The 20,088-nt window shown below is 45.9% G+C and overlaps 1 protein-coding gene across 2 annotated transcripts in view; it reads right to left on the bottom strand.

Moving 5' to 3' along the window:
- The window catches only part of PANK1 (pantothenate kinase 1), a 58,615-nt gene extending 46,279 nt beyond the window's left edge, over positions 1-12,336 (bottom strand). The window contains exon 1 of one of the 2 annotated variants that reach the window (XM_040975733.1): positions 11,424-12,336. In XM_040975733.1, the coding sequence (XP_040831667.1) occupies positions 11,424-12,297 (874 nt within the window). In that variant the 5' untranslated portion in view covers positions 12,298-12,336. Of the gene's footprint in view, positions 1-10,534; positions 10,756-11,423 lie in introns of those variants that run through there. The other variant, XM_040975734.1, reaches the window with a different exon arrangement.
- Between the last annotated feature and the right edge of the window lie 7,752 nt (positions 12,337-20,088).

Here is a 20,088-nt window from a genome sequence, read left to right as displayed (position 1 = left end):
GCCCGGCACGGTGGCGCAAGTGGTTAAAGGTCCTCGCCTTCCACGCCCGGGATCCCATATGGGCGCCGGTTCTAATCCCGGCAGCCCCGCTTCCCTTCCAGCTCCCTGCCTGTGGCCTGGGATAGCAGTCGAGGACGGCCCAAAGCCTTGGGACCCTGCACCCGCGTGGGAGACCCGGAAGAGGCTCCTGGCTTGGGATCGGCATAGTATCGGCCCGTTGCGGTCACTTGGGGAGTGAATCATCGGACAGAAGATCTTCCTCTCTGTCTCTCCTCTCTGTATATCCGCCTTTCCAATTAAAAAACAAATAAATAAAAAATAAATTTAAAAAAATCTAAAAAAAATAATAAATAAATAATTCAGGGCCACTGAAGGATCCATTTTTTTTTTTAAAGATTTATTTATTTTTACTGGAAAGGCAGATTTATAAAAAGGAGGAGAGACAGAGAGGAAGATCTTCCATCCAAAGTTTCACTCCCCAAGCAGCCACCACAGCTGGAGCTCAGCTAATCCGAAGCCAGGAGCCTGGAGCTTCCTCTGGGTCTCCCAAGTGGATGCAGGATCCCAAGGCTTTGGGCCGTCCTTGACTGCTTTCCCAGGCCACAGGCAGGGAGCTGGATAGGAAGCTGGGTCTCTGGGATTAGAACCGGCACCTATATAGGATCCCAGTGCGTTGAAGGTGAGGACTTTAACCACTACACTATCACACCGGGCCCAGGATCAAATTATTATACCCATCACACTTAGATATTTTCAGGAAGCATGTAACGCTATTATTTCAGGATTATTTTGTACTGGCTTTGGGATTAAAGCTTTTAATTTCTTGATGTTATCAGTGTTACTGTAACATCTATCAGGATGAGAAACCAGAAGAGCAAGTTTATTCAAACATGATTTGTGTTAAGAGCAGATTCCTGCAGAGCACAGGACTGCACGATGCACGAGCATTTCCAGTTCACAATTTTCTCTACTTCCCAATCATGGTTTGTTTTTTTCTCAGAAATATTTTCATCCTCCCAATAATTTGTTGCCTTTTGGGTTATCACTAGCAAGTTACTAGCAGTGATGGCTGTGGTTAAGTAGCAGTAATTTTGTTTTTTTATTATAGCAGTTTGTACCAAAGACACAGTTAAAACGTAATACCTGGGGAAGTAAATTAAAACTGAAAAGTTAAAAAATAAAACGCTAGCATTCAAAATATTTAATCATTTGAGATCATCTATTTGACAGCACAATGTCTTTGTACCAGTCAGGGATAATTTTTCTATTCTATAGGGTTGGAACGTGTCTTTTTTTTTTTTTTTTTTGCATCTTTATTGTGAATCTCATATATGAAAGAGATAAAAGAAACATCTTATTTGTATTGGCTGATTTTAAAAATCACATTACATGTATAACGTAAAGTTAATGATAAGAGCAATGGTGTGTTTTTCAATCAACATAAAAGTTGGAAACTTTCAGTTCAGAAACTTCAACACTCGTTTATTTCCACACTTTGGATTGCACAATGTGAAGGAAACCTTAAATCTGCAGAGAGCAGGTGCAAAGCAGAACTGTTTTTTGGGACAGCTTTCCTTGTAATGTCAGGAATTTTCCTGAATCAAAACTGATTCAATAGTAAGAAAAAATTTACTGAAAATGTCTCACCAAGAACTGAACACCAGAAACATCCTTACTTTGCTTGTGATACATATACAAATCGAACAGAAAACAACCAAACCTCTTAATAAGTGCCAAAGCTCTTTTGACAGCACTAAGTGTTTCACAGGTTACCCATTTATTTGCTGTTACGTAACTGGCCTAAGGCAGAGTGAAAACATTTGTCAAGTAAACATGCCTGAAAATTGACTAAAATTTGAGTTTGGTACACATGCTGAAGGGGTGTGTTAGTTTGTGTAATTTTATAAAGACAAATATATACAAACCGAATTGAGAGACTTCAGATCCAAAAACTTGCCAATTCATGCTCAAGTTATAAGAATGAAAGATAAGGCCTTGTGGCAGGTTAAGAAGCAGTTTAGACTGTCCATTAAGTATCGCACATCAGAGCATGGCTGTTCTACTCTACTCCAGATAAAGCTCTCTGTTTTTATTAGTGGGAAAGCTGCAGAAGATGGCCTGGGTGTGTGGGTCTCAGCAATCCCTGTGGGAATTCTGAATGCAGGGCATGGCTGCTGGCTTCTACACGGCCCAGTCCAGCTGCTGGGGTTATTGGGAAGTACACCAGCAGATGGAAAATCTTGGCTCTCTCTGTCTCCATTTTCGTCACTCTGGCTTTCAAATACTACTACTGATTACGTGAAAACAAACAATGTAGTAGCAGTTTATTCCAAAGCCTCTAACAGCCTAGTATAGGAAGCAACAGCAACACTAAATCAACTAATAAGGTTTTACTGTGTGCCAAGCACTGTAGCACCTTTACGCGCCAAACCGATGTTCCGAGCACTAAGAACTTCACTCATATTAATTAGGTAGTCTTTGGCAAGCTTTCTAAGACACACTTTTTTTTTAATTTGTTAAAAAAAAAATTATTTAAAGGAATTACAGAGAAAGAGAGGGAGAAGCAAAGAAGCAAAGACAAAGAGATCTTTCTTCCGCTTGTTCACTCCCTAAATGGCAGCAATGACTGGAGTTGGGCCTATCTGAAGTCAGGAGCTTCTTCCAGGTTTCCCTCGCTAGTGCAGGGTCCCAGGGCTTTGTGCCATATTCTGCTGCTTTCCCAGGCCACAAGCAGGGAGCTGGATGGCAAGCGGGGCTGCCGGGACATGAACCAGCACATCAATGGGATGCTGGTACCATAGGTAGAGCATGAGCTTGCTTCTGGCCCCAGGACCTCTCACTGACGGTTATACTCCTCAATTCTGGAATCCCTTCCTGCTAAGACACCTTTTAAGTAGACTAAATTGACTTTTGCCATGTTACATTCCTAAAAGATGGGTCACCAGCAGTTCTACCATTGCCACCCTTGAGAATCTGTCCAAGAAGCTTCTCTTGCTGTCTGGTTGAACCTGCAGTCTGATCTAGAAACATGGTTTCAATATGTGCCCTAGGGGACAGCAATGCAGCATAACCGCTGGGTCACTACTTATGACACAAGTATCCCTTAAGCGCATCAGTCGGAGCTCTGGCTGCCCCATTTCCAGTCTATCTTCCTGCTGATACCTGGGAAAGCAGAAGAAGATGGCCCAAGTCCGCTCTGCTTACAGCCTGGGAAAGCAGTGGAGGATGGCTCAAGTCCTCGGGACCCTGCACCCACATGGGAGACCCTGAAGAAGCTCCTGCCTTCAGATGGGCTCATCTTTGGCTGTTGTGATCATCTGGGAGGTGAACCCCAATAAATGGAAGATCTGTCTTTGTCTCTTCTTCTGTTTCTGTAAAATCTGCCTTTCAAATTAAAAAAAAAAAAAGTATTTAAAAAATAAAGACAATGGTGAATCAGGAAGTAAGTATAAGTAAGTTCAAAGTTATGCTTTTTCTGTGATTAATATCTTGGTCCATGTATATGTATATAGTTCCGTGGCATTTTGCTATATTCTTTCCTTGGTTTGCCTGCTGCACCCATGATATACTGACACCTGCTTGGCCTCCCTTAATCTAGCACTGAGCCCAAGCATATTTGGAATTTAGGAATTTAGTAGGGAGAAATCAGTGTGAGTCTAAAAACATTCTACCCTTCGACCACAGAGGAACTTCAGATGTTAGTAGGATACTTTTTTACCTGAGCCTAAGGCATCTCACCAAATGTCATCATTCTCTGTAGCAAAGGTCATGCCGACCTTTCTTCCAAACCTTGGCCTCAGCTGATCTAATATTGCAAGTATTACCGATGCCCTCTAGGACTTTCCTCTGAGCCTCTTCTGTGAACTGTGTCCTAGTCACTGGAATGCTGATAAATATTTAACAACTGGCTCTCTGAAAAAGATCCAGTTTGCAGTGTTTTTCAAATTCCACAGTGTAAATTTAACTATTACAGCCAATTCCAAGCTACTAATATAAGGATACTGAACGCAAGGCCCGGTGCAGTAGCCTAGTGGCTAAAGTCCTCACCTTGAATGCACTGGGATCTCAAATGGGCACCAGTTCTGATCCTGAAGCCCCGCTTCCCATCCAGCTCACTACTTGTAGCCTGGGAAAGCAGTTGCAGAAGGCCGAAATCCTTAGGACCCTGCACTCATGTGGGAAACCTGGAAGAGGCTCCATGCTCCTGGTTTAGGATCAGCACAGCACTGGCTGTTGTAGTCGTTTGGGGGGAGAGGGGTGTGAATCAATGGACAGAGGGTTTTCCTCTCTGTCTCTCCTCCTCCTCTATATATATCTGACTTTGCAATAAAAATAAATAAATCGTTAAAAAAAAAAAAGGATCCTGAATGCACACACTAGGATGAAATGTGAACAATCAGTTGACTCCAGCAGGAGACAAAAACTCCTGGTTTGGGCTGTTGCAATGGCTCAACTGGCTAAGCCTACACCTGCCAAGCACCGGCATCCCATGTGGGCGCTGGTTCCTGTCCCAGCTGCTTCACTTCCCAGCCAGCTCCCTGATTTTGGCCGAGGAAAGCCATAGGAAGATGGCTCGAGGCCTTGGACCCAGAAACTGCATAAGAGACCTGAAGGAGCTTCTGGCTTCTGGTTTCTGACTTGAAGTCAACCCAGTTCATCCTTGTCTCTTACCCCCAACACTTGCCTACCTTAGGCCGTAAGGTTGTTTGTTCAGAAGCCCCGGAGGACTCCAAGTAACCGGCCCTGCCCAGGCTGGAAACAGCTCAGAAGTACACGCAGGTCCATTCTGCTGGAAGCCTCTAACTAAACCTGAGATTCGGTGTAAGCTCAAGGCCAGTAGCACCAGAAGGGCCATACTTGAGGAGTGCTAAAGACAATAAGCACCCAAAAAATCCACATCTCATTTTTCATCTGCAAGAACAAAGTCTGTGAGGCCATTTCTCAACCCCTAGAGAGCAAGTTAAAAGATGCCTGAAGAACTGGAGCAACCATTCTGAAGTCTTCTTCAATACACGTAGCTTTTATAAAGCGGGGGATGCTTTCTTTTACTTCTTCTCAACTATTTTATGACTGTCTGACTCATTCAAGGGATGAGATATCAAACAGTCAACTTCAAAAGAAGATACTTCCTTTTTAAAAAATAACTTTGTCCTGACGCTAGACCAGCTGGCACATAAATCCCACTGTCACCTCATCAACCAAGTTGCTCGCATCCTGTTCGGACAGGGCACACTGTATACCTACGAGCTGCAATGGAGCAAGCTGCGGAAGTAATACAGGCAAGGCTTGTGTCACAGCCCATGTGTCCTGATTCTAGAAATACCAGCGGACAGTAGGGAAGCCTCTTTCCGGGGTTAATGCCAGACTGGCCTGGAGAATAGTCAAAACTCAGCCCCCTAAAGACATTCAGGGAAAGAGAAGTTCACGGAAATCCTAAGATTTCAGTAAGTTTTAAGTCTTTGTGACTGGGGCCCGGCGTGATAGCATAGTGGTTAAGGTTCTTGCCTTGAATGTGCCAGGATCCCATATGGGCGCCAGTTCTAATCCCGGCAGCCCCTTCCCATCCAGCTCCCTGCCTGTGGCCCGGGAGAGCAGTCAAGGACAGCCCAAAGTTTTGGAACCCTGCACCCTCGTGGGAGACCCGGAAGAGGCTCCTGGCTTCAGACCGGCATAGCATCAGCCATTGCGCTCACTTGGGGAGTGAATCAGACGGAAGATCTTCCTCTCTGTCTCTCCTCTCTGTATATCCACCTTTCCAATAAAAATTAAATAAATCTTAAAAAAAAAAAAAAAAGTCTTTTTGACTGGGGCCCAGCGTGATAGCATAGCGGTTAAGGTTCTCACCTTGAATGTGCCAGGATCCCATATGGACGCCAGTTCTAATCCTGGAGGCTCCACTTCCCATCCAGCTCCCTACTTGTAACCCCGGGAAAGCAGTCAAGGACGGCCCAAAACTTTGAGACCCTGCACCTTCGTGGGAGACCCGGAAGAAGTTCCTGGTTCCCGGCTTTGGATCGGCACAGCACTGGCCATTGTGGCTCACTTGGAGAGTGAATCATTGGACAGAAGATCTTCCCCTCTGTCTATCCTTCTCTCTGTATATTTGACTTTGTAATAAAAAATAAAAAAATCTTTAAAAAAAAAAAATGAGGTAGCACACAACACTTGGATACATTTTCTATGGTTAGTCCTCATTACATCATTACATCATGAAATGAAGTACTATTATCTCCAATGACAGTGACCTTGGAAAAGGTCAGAAGCTCATCTAAAGCCTCATTCTTTCTTTTTTTTTTAAAGATTTATTTTTTTATTTATTTTTTTTATTGAAAAGGCGGATATACAGAGAGGAGAGACAGAGAGGAAGATCTTCCGTCCGATGATTCACTCCCTAAGTGAGCGCAACGGCCGATGCTATGCCGATCCGAAGCCAGGAGCCTCTCCAGGTCTCCCACGCAGGTGCAAGGTCCCAAAGCTTTGGGCTGTCCTGGACTGCTTTCCCAGGTCACAGGCAGGGAGATGGATGGGAAGCAGGGACCGCCGGGATTAGAACTGGCGCCCATATGGGATCCTGGGCATGCAAGGTGTGCCACCGCGCCGGGCCCTAAAGCCTCATTCTTAAGTAAGCTGTGGGTAGAGGAGCTGATCTCAGGTCAGGTGGAGCTAAGGTTCTTCCCACTAAAGCAGAGCTTTTCCCACTACACAACACTTCTGTGTATCTCCGAGGGTCAGGCCCAGAAAACTCAAAATCCCAAGTCCTCCTGCTTCTCCTTCTGTAGAATAAAGGTAACACACAACAGGAAGCCAGAGCAGTGGCTAAATTGGCTAATCCTACTGCTGCAAGTGCCAGTATTACATATGGTCATTTGTTCGAGTCCCAGCTGTGCCACTTCCCATCCAGCTCCCTGCTTGTGGCCTGGGAAAGCAGTAGAAAATGGCTCAAGGTCTTGGGACCCTGCACCCGTGTGGGATACCCAGAGGGGCCTCCTGGTTCCTGGCTTCAGATCAGCTCAGCTCTGGCAGCTGTGGCTACTTGGGGAGTGAATCAATGGATGGAAGATCTTTTCCATGAATATGTTATATACAAACAGAACCCTCACCCATTCTTTCCTACCTGGATGTTCTCCTTGGATGACCTGAGAAACCAAAGCTTCCACACAGGAGGTCACCCCTGCTGCTGCCGCCCACTCCCTCGGAAGCAAGAGGGCACCACACATCCTTGAACCCTGCTTACTTACTGCTGCCTAGTATAGGGTTATTAGATAATCTCTTTTGCATTGAATAAGCAGGAATCTATGAGATATATATATATACATTTATGTATCCTTTCAGTTATCCCTCACATCAGTCCCTAGAGATACAATTCCCTTCATTTCACTGATACTAAATTAGAACATGCAAGTTAAATAACTAATTCTGATCAGACAGCTGATATTTAAACCCGAAATCTTGGGGTGGAAGGAAGGCAGTGTGATTGACCACACTGTTTTTAATATATTAGGCATTCATAGAATCTTTGGACTATCATCAATTTGAAAATGCTTGGAGAATAAATTGACCTCATGAGGTACTGCTTCTCTGCTTATCTCCACTTCAAAATCTTCTGTAGAGATGGAGACAGCAACCTCATCTCACCAATGAGGAGTTCTCTTGACCCTTTTTCTGTAGTGCTCATCATGTAGGCTCAAAGTGCAAAGCGTACGAAAAGAGCATCATCTCTAATCAATCTCTCCACTTGACTGGCAAGGCAAGTAAATACACAAGAAAAGCCAGCACACGGTAAACAGGCACACGCATACCCTTCCAGGCTCGGTCATGTGCCAGAGTGCCTAAGTAGAGGAGAGGTCACGTGGAAAGAACAGTCGGTTCCAAAGTGTCACAGAATCCCGAAGGTACAAGAAACACCAACACCTAGGCCGCCTGCAGCATTTCAATGAGACAGGGGTTACATCTGGTTGAAATCACAAGGCTGCAGAGTACAGAGGCAGATCAGACAATCAAGCAAGCTTGATTTAGCAATCCTGAAAAAGTCCTTGAAGGCTGAGCTGGGGGATGGCACCTCAGATGAAATTGTGAATCCCAGCCTGTATTCCAGGCTTAGCCAAACCAACCTTGCTCTGACGTTTAGACTGCAAGACAAATAGTATCTACACTGAGAGGTCAGAATGAATTGTTTTAAATAACCTGAGGCAAGTGCTATGACAGAGCGGGTTAAGCCCTCGCCTGTATCCCACATAGGCGCTGGTTCATGTCCTGGCTGTTCCATTTACAACTCAGCTCCCGGCGGATGGCCTGGGAAAGCCAGTGGAAGATGGCCCAAGTGCTTTGGCTCTTGGACCCACACAGGATGCCATAAAGCGACTCCTGTCTTACAGTCCCAGCTGTGGGACTGTCATTTGGGGAGTGAACCAACAGATGCAAGATTTCTCTTTCTGCCTCTCTCTCTCTGTTAACTTCAACTTTTATATAAATAAATACATCTTTTTTATTTTCAATTTTTAAAGGAGAGATGGTAGATTTTTATTTCTTTTTTTGTTGGAAAAGCAGATTTATAAAGAAAAGGGGAGACAGAAAGATCTTACATCTTCTGGTTCACTCCCTCAAATACCATAATGTCCAGGACTGAGTTGATCTGAAGCCAGGAACTTCTAGGTTCCCAGGTGGTTGCAGGGTTCCAACACTTTACACCATCCTCTGCTGCTTTCCTAGGTTATAATCAAGGAGCTGGATAAGAGATGGAATAGCTAGGACACGAACCGGTGGGACGTGAACCATATGGAAATCAGTGCTTTGAGGTGGAGAGTTAGCCAGTTGAGCAAACTCATCAGCCACACAAATAAATCAATCTTTAAAAAGAATTTCTAAAACAACCAAAAACTATTTAACTTCATATCATCCCATTCATCAATTCCAAGCATATTCTCAGGTCCATCATATTGTAGCCAAAATATTGTCAGAGAAACACAACCATCCACATAAGCATTCAGGAGCCTTTAGAAGTGACACCACTGGCTGTACTAACTACATCTAGTTTGCACAGAGGCAGACGTCTCCTGTTGTATATTGGTAAGTAGAATTCAAACATTTATCCAATCTGATGCTTTACCACTTATATATTCTTAGGGTCCATGTGAAGAAGTGCAACTATACTTTTCAGTAATCATTCACTTAAAATCTGCCAATGGCCTGAAGACAAGGATGTGGCTCTTTAATTCTTCCTAGATTACCTGAGTATCTCCTAGCAGAACAATATCACCTTTGCATAAATATAACTGAACATTAACGAGCAAGGTGCAAAGACAGTAAATGGAGGCCAGTTTCAACTAACAAGTTTTGTTAGTGAGAAGAGCAGACGTAATTCCTCAGAGCATGTAAAATTTATTTTGAAAACATTAACCAAATTTTGGTAATGAATCCTTAAAAATTACAAGCAACTATCACGATCGCTTAAACTTAACTGAGATTTTTATTTGTGTAAAGAATACAAACCATCTTAGTTTCTAGCGTGCAGCACACAAACAGGTAGCTACATTTTCTTTTATTTTAAAATAATTCTTTAGGCCGGCAATGTGGTGTAGTGAGTGAAGCCACTGCCGCACTGAAGTGTCAGCATTCCATATAGGCACTCGTTCAAATCCCAGATACTCCACTTCCATTCCGGCTCCTGCATCCACCTGGGAGACCCAAAATATACTTCTGGCTCCTTCCTGGCTTTGACCTGGCCCAGTCTCAAACACTGCAGTCATTTGCAGAGTGAAGCAGCGTACAGAAATCTGTTTTTTCTCTTTCTCTCATTCTCTCTTTCTCAATCTCCCCTGTAATTCTGCCTTTCAAATAAACAAATCTTCAACAAGAAAATTATTTTGCGTTTGCAAACACATAGGCTTATTTTTCTTCAAGCTACAGAGTGTGAATTCAAGTCCTCAAAAATATTTCAAGAGTTATTTTATCCTCATACATAAAAATAAAGCTGGCACTACTAGTCACAAACTCTGTATAGTTCTCCTTTATCATATCTCAACTATTTTCACCACCAACTCAAGTTCAATTTGGTGGAAGAAGTAAAATGTAGTTTCAAAGAAGTAAAACAGGTTAATAAATCGTAGGTAATCAATGCCATGTCCGTGGAGAAAGGTTCTGACAATTATCAAAAACGAAAGTAGGTAAAACACAGGTGCTATATCCCTTCCTCACAATCTAACCAAATCTCCTGTGCGGCTTCAAACTTCCATAAAGCCTTAGCGTCCAATCTTAGCACCTCAGACCTGCAAAATCCAATTACTGGAGTCACCCACAATCAAGTTAAGGGGTTTTCCAAAGTCTTAGACACTTTAATTCAGTACGAAAAAAATCAAAAGTCAACCAAAAAAAAAAAGAGGTTACAAAAAGATACACAGGTGAAGGTGGTATGCTGTTTGCCAAATTCCAAACTTTTTGGAGAAATCCGAAAGCTAACAACATCTCATATCAAACAGCAGAAACAAGCAGAAGCAGCATGCCTAAATATGCATTTTTTAGCATGTACTCTACTTACTTTGCTTTTTGCCATTTATAAGCTTCATTAAAAACACAAAGAGGTGGCAACCAGTTGAATGAGGTTCGGCTCAGATAAGGAAGCCAGTCGTAAAGCAGACCTTACAAATTCACATGCCAGAGTGTCCTGCGCAGAAGTTGGCCTTAACAAACTACTGTTATATATACGTATTGGGTTGTGAAATAAAGCCACTCCGGTTTTCCGATCCGTACATTACAATTACAAATCCTCAACGCTACCTACCCCCTCCACAGGAAAAAAAAAAATCCACCTCCAATCCTCATTGGTCCACACAGTTCCGGCCCACATGGTATCAGTAGGTGTTTCCCTCCAAGTAGGGCCTGTCATTGGCTGCAGGGAAACAGGGTTTCGTAGGCTGTGATTTGGGGGTTGTCAAACTCCACGCCTCCAGACCTGGGCTCGCCAATGGCCTAAGGGGTTGGCGGCTGCTCTGCGATTCAAAGGACAGAGTGGTCGACCGGGCGGCAACGCCAGAGAGGAGCTGCTCCGAGGAAGGAGGCGGCAACCTCGGCCAGTGCCAGCCGCTGTCCCCACTCCTTGCACCGCAACCACTTGCATTTCCTCCCAGCCACCAATTCGAAAGGCGGGCAGAGTGTTCGCCTCACGTGCAACTGTGACCTAAAGATACCTCAAGCTCTGTGGCCCTTCGCCCCATTCTGCGGGTTAAAGCGGTTAAAGGGCAGACAGGCTTCAGGTAACTACCGCCAGGGCTTGGCCCTCGGTGGAGTCAGCCCCGAGCGCTCTCGGCGTTCGCTTCCCCGAGCGCGGGCGCGCGGGTGCACGGGCGCGCGGGCGCACGCGGCATGTGCGCTGCCCGGGTCCCACTCCCCTCGCGCCGCGCTCGCGTTCCCCTCCCGGAGGGACTTACGCGGCCTGTTCTTCCTTCCCGAGTCTATCCTCCTCCGCAACCGGCATTTCTTGGCCGGCGAATCGTGCTGAGGGAGCGGCGGCTGCTGTTGGAGCTCAGGCGGGAGCTGAAGGCGTGGGGGCGCCGCATCGCCGCCGCCTACGGGGCCCCGGCTGCAGGCGAGCGGCGGCTGGGCTGGCGGCGGATGGAAGCCGTTGTGCAGCAGCCCGTTCACGGCTACGGCGGCGGCGGCGGTGCCGGGGTCCCCCGAGGCCTCCAAGGAGCGCGGGGCTGCGCGCTCCGAGGGCCCGCCGCGATCACCCATGCCGGGGGCTGGCGGGCCCCGATTCAGGCGGCCTCGCTGGAGGTCATCCTCGGGCGTCTTTATTTCCTCAGATCTTCTCTGCGGCTTCCGATTCAGCAGCCGCAGAACCGGCTCCGGGGGATGAAGTGCCGGGCGCTCCTCCCCTCCTCCAGCCGCCGATTCCCCCACCTCGGCGGCTCCCTGCCCCCCGCGCGGCGGCTCCGCCGGGCCCGCGCGCAGCATGCTCGTTCCGGGCGCCGGATAGCGCACCGCCGCGCGCCCCCAACCCGGGCCCCCGCCGCCCGCCGCCCCCAGATCCCCCAGCGGTGCGACTTCAGATGCGGCTTCCTCGCCTCGCAGACCTGTCCCCGCCACTGAGCATGCCCAGTCCTGCCCGGCACCGCCACCGACGAGTTTCAACATGGGGAGTCTGAAGTTCTCTGGGTTTAGTAAAGAGGAGATGGGCGGGTTAGGCTTTGTATGGCGGAGCAGGCGCGAGGGGGACTGGGCGAGGCGAGGGAGTGAGAGGCTTAGAGAGGAATGCGGGAGGAGGCCAACTCTTTGTAGAGGTTTCAGGTTTGCCAATCCCATCCCCAGTGGGCTAGGCACCTTCACAAGGTCACTCGTGCCGCCTCCTTCTCCCGCCCCCCGCCCTCCCCGTGAGTGTCGCCGCGCGCGCGCGCGTTTGGCTAAGTGGCCGAACCACCCAGGGGCGCGAGGGCTGGGTGCTGGAGAGATTATTTATAGAAAGGCAGGCAGCCGTGGGGAGCAAGGGGAATAAAATTGCTTTTGCTGGCGCGCCCGCGCACACAAACACCAAGTGGCCTCATGGAGTCGTCTTGTGCAGGGAGGAAACCTGGGACTACAGTGTTAAGGGCAGTGAAGGACAAAACTGTAGGCGGGATTAACCCATGCTGGAAGAGACCAAGTAAACAGAAGCCATCCCAAGCTATAAAAAGCGCTTTCCTCACTCAGAAAAGACTTCCAGACACAATGTCACCTTATTCATAGGGAAGGGAGGGAGCTCCTGTTTTAAAAAGTGAAAAGACACATCACAAATGGATCCACGCCAGGAGCTTGAGAGTCAGCTCTCAAGTCAGCCGTGGGTTCGAATTCTAACTCCCGCCGATGAATAAAAGCAGGAGAAACTCGATGCTCCACACACCTGGCAGCAGGAAACAGGATTGGGCATGCTCAGATCTGGGTGGTGAAGACCTGGCCAAAGTTATGTAAACCCCTGAGGCTGTGGATCCTTGTGAGGAAATCTGCCTTCAAGCACCTGGTGCAATCCCCCGCACACAATACACGCTCTAAAGAACGGGAGACAAAAAAAGAGGTTACTGTTAGTGACCTGCACAGACTAGGATGCAGATCAAAATGGGGTCACCTGTGTCACCAAGTTAAAACTCTTAAACTGTGTATCTGGCCTTACCAAAAACAAGCAAACAAACAGACAACAACAACAGAAAAACAGGTCAACGATAAATAGCCAAATTTCCCATTAGGTCAGTTACAATTGGCATGATAATGAAGCTTCTTGGCGCTTCTCCCTACAGAGAGGAAGCAATGTGAAATAATTTGGTATTAACTAAATAGTTGCTTTCCTATTTTCTGTCTCCCTGCCTCGCAAGGAAAGTGGCTGAAAATGCAGCGAGCCCTTGCTTTTGTTTCTGGTTTTTTGCAGTCCTTCTTTGTAAAATCAACCTCCTTTACGGGAACACTTGTTCTATGAAGTGTGACGCTATTCTGCGATGGAAAATAAAGCCAGTTAAATCTCTAAGTTTCCTTTCCCTTGACAAGAGGTTATTATTATGCTTCTTTCACTAGCAGTTCATCCTTACCTTCAAGTGAGGGGAATAAACCATGTTCACAGGCACATTTATGGTGGGATTTATTGTGTGTGATGATGGTCTCCCGTATTTGTACTCACACACAAGGGTCAGGGCTTGCCAAGCACTGACTGGGCTTTGTATCTCAGACTGGTAATTCCTTCCATGAGAAGCTTGCATTTCATCAGAGGTCTAGGATGCTAAGATTGGCTTGAGCCCTCCTGATTGGCCCACTTGGTGAGGAAACTGAGGACTAGATCCTGTTTCTCTACAATCTTACCAGATCTTAGACTAATTGATGATTTAGAGGGAGAAAAAGAAAAAGGAACTAGGTGATAGGGTACCCGCCTACATGTCCTGTATCATTTTGGGACCCCGGCGCTCATCCTCAAACAGCTTGCCTCTGCTGTTTCCATGGCCTGTGGTTCCCTTCCCCAGGATCTGTTTGGTCTGTTCAGATGTCACGGTTTGGATCTGTGCTTCTGCCACTTACACTTAGAGGATCTTCCCTGCTCCTTTAGACTATTAGGTCTCCCTGCTAGTAACCTGGATAGCTACAGTCCCTTTCTGACCTTTTTATCAGTTTGTAACCGTAAAATACATCTGTTCTCATTTATAAATGGGGATAATAATAGGAAATCATGAAGTTCCATGATGAAACGAACTATATCTGTCAGTAGCCCAGCATGTCTCAAGCCCTAAGATACTTTCATGTGATTGTCTCCTCCCCAGTGTAACCCCATCCCCATTAAGGTCTGTGACTCTGGTGTTGTCCATTATCCCTAGGACATTTTTGTGAATTATTTGTGAATGAATAATGCACTTTGTTGATATTTACTCAGGGCCCCTCTTACTTTCCACTGTAAATTTGCTAAAACTCACCATTGCCATAGTTTCCAAATTCCCACATAATAGAGCTGAGACCCTGAGGAAGCAACTTACATCAGAGAAGTCTTAGTTCTGCGGTATCTCCAAGGACAGAAATATTCTCTCCAGCATGGTTCCCAGATGAGGGAGGCCTGAGCCAAATGGCTGAGGCCCAGGCAGGGCAGAGGTGCCGATCCTGGGGACAGAACGTCTTCCACCTGCTTCCTCTCTCCCTCCCTTGCCAGGCTGGTGCCCTGGATCGGTTACAGTGTGAGTGTGACAGTGACTAAGCCAGCTGGCTGCTACAGGTTAATTCAGGAGGTGTGTAGGAGGTGTGACTTTGAGGCAAGGTCTGTCATGTGCTCCAGGGGGAGCCTGGAACAAACTAAGTTTGGTAGAGAGTAGGGAACCTGCAAGGTGCAAGGGACTTCCCTCTCCTTTTCATACACTTACCAAGCTTTTCATTTGGTGTGTGCTGGGCCATGTTCAAGGCACTAAAGTAAACTGTGAATACAAAAACAACAGAGTTTGCCCTAAGACTCCAAGTTAGCAGAGAGATAGAAAAGAGTAGTTTTGCAGCATCAGTGACACCTGGAGATTTTTAAAAAACCTTTTAGTTGAAAACTAATGCACATATAGAACAAGATGCATATCCTACAGAGCTCAATGAATTTTTGTCCAAATGATTACTTGATATAACTTAAAAAAAAAAAAAAAGAACATTACCAATAAAGCAGGAAAACCTTGAAGCATAGATTCTGAACCCAAGTCTGCTGACTGACTCTTAAGTAATGATGATGATGGTGATACACAGTTAATTAAAAAAAAGAGAGAGAGAAAAGTTAGAGGCTGTGATAGGGTTAAATTGTCAAGGTACCTGTACTCCTGGAAGTCTGGAATCTGCAGAGAGACACCTGCATCCTGCTGTGATAAAACACTCCTGCTTCCTGGAACATCAGGAGGCAGACTGGAGGTAGGGAGAATCTTGGAGGTTTCAGATTTATGGGAGAGACAGCTACCTTCCAGGCATGCTGCTTTACTACTGTCTGCATTGAAGTGATGTGATCAGAGCCCCAAGCCTCTGCATTGTAAATGTCTATTGCCTGATTTCTGTTTTGTGTCTATATAAGCCCAAAATCATATATTTGCCCACTGTCACGCAGCTTTTGATTTTCTATCACGTAGCTTTTTTGATTTCTGATAGATACTTGCTATAAAAACCCCACATTTATTTTGTTCAAGGTGCTCCTTGCTCATGGCAAAAGGTTGCCCCCAGACTGGAAATTAATATCATTTCACTTGCCATGGATGTAAAATTAAAATCATTTCACTTGCCTTGGAGTCCAGCTTGTTCATTGAACCCAAACAGGGTTGGCATTATAATGCAACGTGTTAAACTTCTACTTGAAACTCCCAGCAACCCATCTCAGAGTGCCAGTTTGAATCCCAGCTGGTCGACTTCATGTCCAGTTCTCTGCTCATGTTCCTCTGAGGCAGAAAGTGATAGCTCAGGTGCTGGGAGCCCTGCCCCCGACATAGGGGACCATGATAGAGTTCCTGGATCCTGGCTTCGGTCTGGTCCAGCTCTGTTGTGGCCATTCAGGGAGTGAACGTGGACCTAGAGGTCAGAGAAGAACATTTAGTGGCTCCAAGAATTATTTTGGATGCCATCCATAGTGCTCTGTGACCAGTTGGAGGACAAGGGATAGATATAGCAAGGATGACTTCTCTGCTTTCAACTTTTGCCTCCGGGACCATGGTGCTTTCAACATACCAGATAAAGACTACAGAACAGGAACAACACCTTCTACCTATGTTGTCTTTGCATCATTAAAAAGGAAGACCTTTAAAAAAAAAAAACATAGGGCCAGTTCTTCAGCATAGTAGGCTATTTCTGCCTGTGGGACTGATGTTCCATATGGGTGCTGATTTGTCTCCCGGCAGCTCCACTTCTGATCCAGCTGTCTGCTTATTGCCTGGCAAAGTAACAGAGGATGGCCCAAAGCCTTAGACCCCTAGACCCATGTGGGACACCTGGAAGAAGCTCTTGGCTTTCAGTCAGCTCAGTTTTGGCTATTGCAGCTATTTGGGAAGTGAAGCTACAGTTAAGAATCTCTCTTGAGGGCCTGGCATGATAGGCTAGAGGCTAAAGTCTTCAGCTTTCATGCATCAGGATCCCATATGGACACCAGTTCTAATCCCGGTGGCCCTGCTCCCCATCCAGCTCCCTGCTTGCGTCCTGGGAAAGCAATAGAGGATGACCCAAAGCCTTGTGCGAGACCTGGAAGAAGCTCCGGGCTCCAGGCTTCAAGATTCCAGCCATCGCAGCCGCTTGGGGAAGATCTTCCTCTTTGTCTCATCCTTTCTTTGTCTCTCTTACCTTCTATCTGTGATTCTTTGAAATAAAATAATTTTTTTTTAAGTCTGCTCATGACATTCTTGTACCTCAGTTCTTACATGGATGCCCCACAATTTATAATGTATACTGTTTAGCAAGGCACATGGGTTGCCGTGCCCTTCCTGTCTCAGCCCTTGTCTCCTCTGTTTCCCTTTGTTCCTGTGAAATCACACACTGTGCAGCTCCCCAAAAGTACCTCGTGGTTATCACTTCCACAGTGCTCAAAATTCAGCCAGAGTTCCCAGGGAAGGCCCTCTCTAAGCAGTTCCCCATCTCAGCCTGAGCTCCCCCACCTCTAGGTGGTACCGGGGGGCTTCTCTGGTGTAAGTAAACCACTCTGCCTATCTGTGTCTAATTCAGTACTTACCGAATTTCAGTGCAACTTTCACTTTCTTTCTCCTCCAAGATCAGCAAACGTGCCACCACAGCCCCCTGTAGGCCACAAATGGTTCTCTGTGACCAGCTGAGTGCTTTTAAATTAAAAGTGAAATGAAAAAGCAAGCAGGCTAAATTGATACACGCATATTACCTCTCTGGCCCCCATAGCAGTTCTAATGGCTCTCAACTCTCTCCTCTCGCCCCTCCCCCAATAGCACTGATGCTTAAAATAAGAATCAAAGGAATGTGTGTGGAATCCATGCAGCATGCAGTTTCCTGGTCACACAGGTGAAGATGCTGTACTGACAGAGTGGGAGAGAAGCAGATCCTGGGGTTACCTTCAAAACAGCCTCCTGGGGTGGGCATTGTGGTACAGCACGTAGAGCTGCTGCCTTTGATGCCAACACCCCATAGGGGCGCTCCTTTCTGTCCAAGCTGCTCCACTTTGGATCCAGCTCCCTGAGAATGGCCTGGAAAAAGCAGTGGAAGATGGCCAATCATTTGAGAGACCCTGCTGCCCACAGGGTGGATCCGGATGAAGGTCCTTGCTTTATCACGTCCAGCCCCGGCTGTTACAGCCGTCTGAGAAGTAAACCAGATGATGAGGGATCTAGGTCTCTTCCTGTCTCTGAACTTTGACTTTCTAATAGAGGGAAGCCAAACTCTCTGGAGAGTGAAATCAGACTCAGAAAGCAATTCTGACTGGCTAAGTCTGTGACTGACGTGGGAGCTGCTTGGCCACTGAGTTACCGGGGAAAGCCTTCCCAGGGATTCTGCCACAGACTTCCTCCTGATTAAAAGGGTGAGGTATGTAATGTGGGTTTGTTTCAAGTTCTGAAAGATTCCTAGAGACACAGAGCCTGTCCACTGGGCCATCATTATACATTATCATTGTAGAAATTCTAATTATTTGCTAAAGTAAAAATAATGACAATTATGCCCAAGCTTTCACCAACATTAGCTGTAGTAGAAGCTTGCAGAAAAGATTTACTTCAACATATGGTTTTGAAAGAATTATCAGGACATTTGACTGCAAAATGAAATGTCACCTGTTTCTAGAAGCAAAGATAAATGCAATTAAAACATTCAAGCAAATTTTTACTTTTGTCCCTGAGTAATGTGTACTGCAAAGTGCAGAAAAGGTGACGCACTTCAGGCCTTGTGAGCATGCGCTAGCGCGATCTACCTACTTGTAAACTTTCGCAAAGGAACTTACATTTGAGTTCTGAGTATGAATGGAGACTCCGGGGTTGGAATGAAAATCAAGACAATATGTATAGTACATTCCATAATGTAAATATGACAGGCACTTCATAAATACTTGCTCATTGGAAGAATAAATTGATCACGTCCCTCACAAAAGAGCAAATCAAGGGTATGGAAAACCATTCACTGAAATAAACTCTGGGCGAACATTTAGCCAACTTCTTTGGGAATCAGTCTACTAATGCTTGATCACAGTAGAGTAATCTATGATGATTGCTTTTCTGTCTGGCAATGTAGTCTTTTCTTGAAATACTTATATTCAAGATAATTTTGTTGCCTATTTAAGTGATTGTTTTTTTTGGGGGGGGGTTGTATTTTGGTCAACATGCATTGGGAAATTATAGCATCAGCAGCTGCCACTACTAGTAATAGCTGTGTGTACAGCCTTGAAACACATCCCACGTGAACAAACTTCCTGTCAGTCACTGATATTTTGGAGTATCTACTAATGATTATAGGAAGGGAGATGGCATGAGTCAGCCTTGAAATGTGACAGGCTAAAATCAGAGTGCCCTCGAGTGACTCTTACATGGAGGGCGTAAATTCAGAAATGGAGTTGAACCCCCTAGGCAGGGAAACAGGAACTAATAGACCAAAGAAAGGAGACTCTCCCTCTTGCTGTAAAATGTAAATGCCTTATACCCTCCTCGGTAATGCCTACTCAGTGTATAAAAGTCTGATGCTGTTAATAAACTTCGGCTATTGACCATCAGACAGTAGTCCACTTGTGTAATTGTCGGCTCCATCACTAAGTCCATCGCTGCTGGACAGCGAACAATAACATTGCTACAGTAGTGATTTTGGCTCTCTGGCCATAGGAGTTTTAGAGGAAACCCTGGCTGCTGGAATGTAGGGGATAGGGTGTTGACATATTTCCTTCAACTCTTTATCTGATCCTTGATTGTCACCTTTCTTATAACTTACCAATTACAGAAAGGCTAGAAGAATAGCCTCTGGGTTGCATTCTGAATAACAATGCCCTTCCAGGTGGAGTTAGTTCTTCTGGTTTATTTTTATTTGTTTGAAAGGCAGAATGAGAGACAGAAAGGAGGAAGAGAGAGTCGGTTTCCTTCCCAAATGCCCACAATAGCTAGAGCTGGACCAGGCCAAAGCCAGGGGCAGGAACTCCATCTGCGTCTCCCAAGTGGGTGGCCAACTACTTAAGCCATTGAAGAACCTAAATGTCTTCTGCTTTTGTGATTTCTGCCCCATTTGCATGGCTGGGGGCTGTGTGAACTCCAGGTCTGACAGTCCTGTGACACCCGGCAGGACACCTGGCAGGTCACATAGGCAGAGCACTCCTCAGGAAGGAGACCCCTGATGTGCTTGTTAGATAAGTTGCCCACTGCCCTATGGCCCATTAGTTTGTACTTTTTGAAAGTTGCTTGCTTCAAACCCAACAATAGAAGCCTGCCAACTTGTTCTTTTTAAAAACGTTGACAGTTAAACTGACCAATCATGACTGTATAATTACATAGAATTGGCCTGAAATGTATAATAACCCTGTGTTGTTCAACCTTGCCCTCTTTTTCTTCTGCCTCTGCCACCAGCCATGCTGGGCTGGGGTGGCAGCAGGGAGCCTAGATTAGTTTGAATAAACTGCCTTTATGCGTTAGCACCAACTTCAGACTCGATGAATTTCTG

This window comes from Ochotona curzoniae, unplaced genomic scaffold (assembly GCF_017591425.1).
Source record: "Ochotona curzoniae isolate NIBS_2020 unplaced genomic scaffold, NIBS_Ocur_1.0 contig_2692, whole genome shotgun sequence".
Taxonomy (NCBI): domain Eukaryota; kingdom Metazoa; phylum Chordata; class Mammalia; order Lagomorpha; family Ochotonidae; genus Ochotona; species Ochotona curzoniae.
The sequence above is the reverse complement of the archived record's forward strand: the minus strand, read 5'-3'. Positions and strand labels throughout refer to the sequence as shown.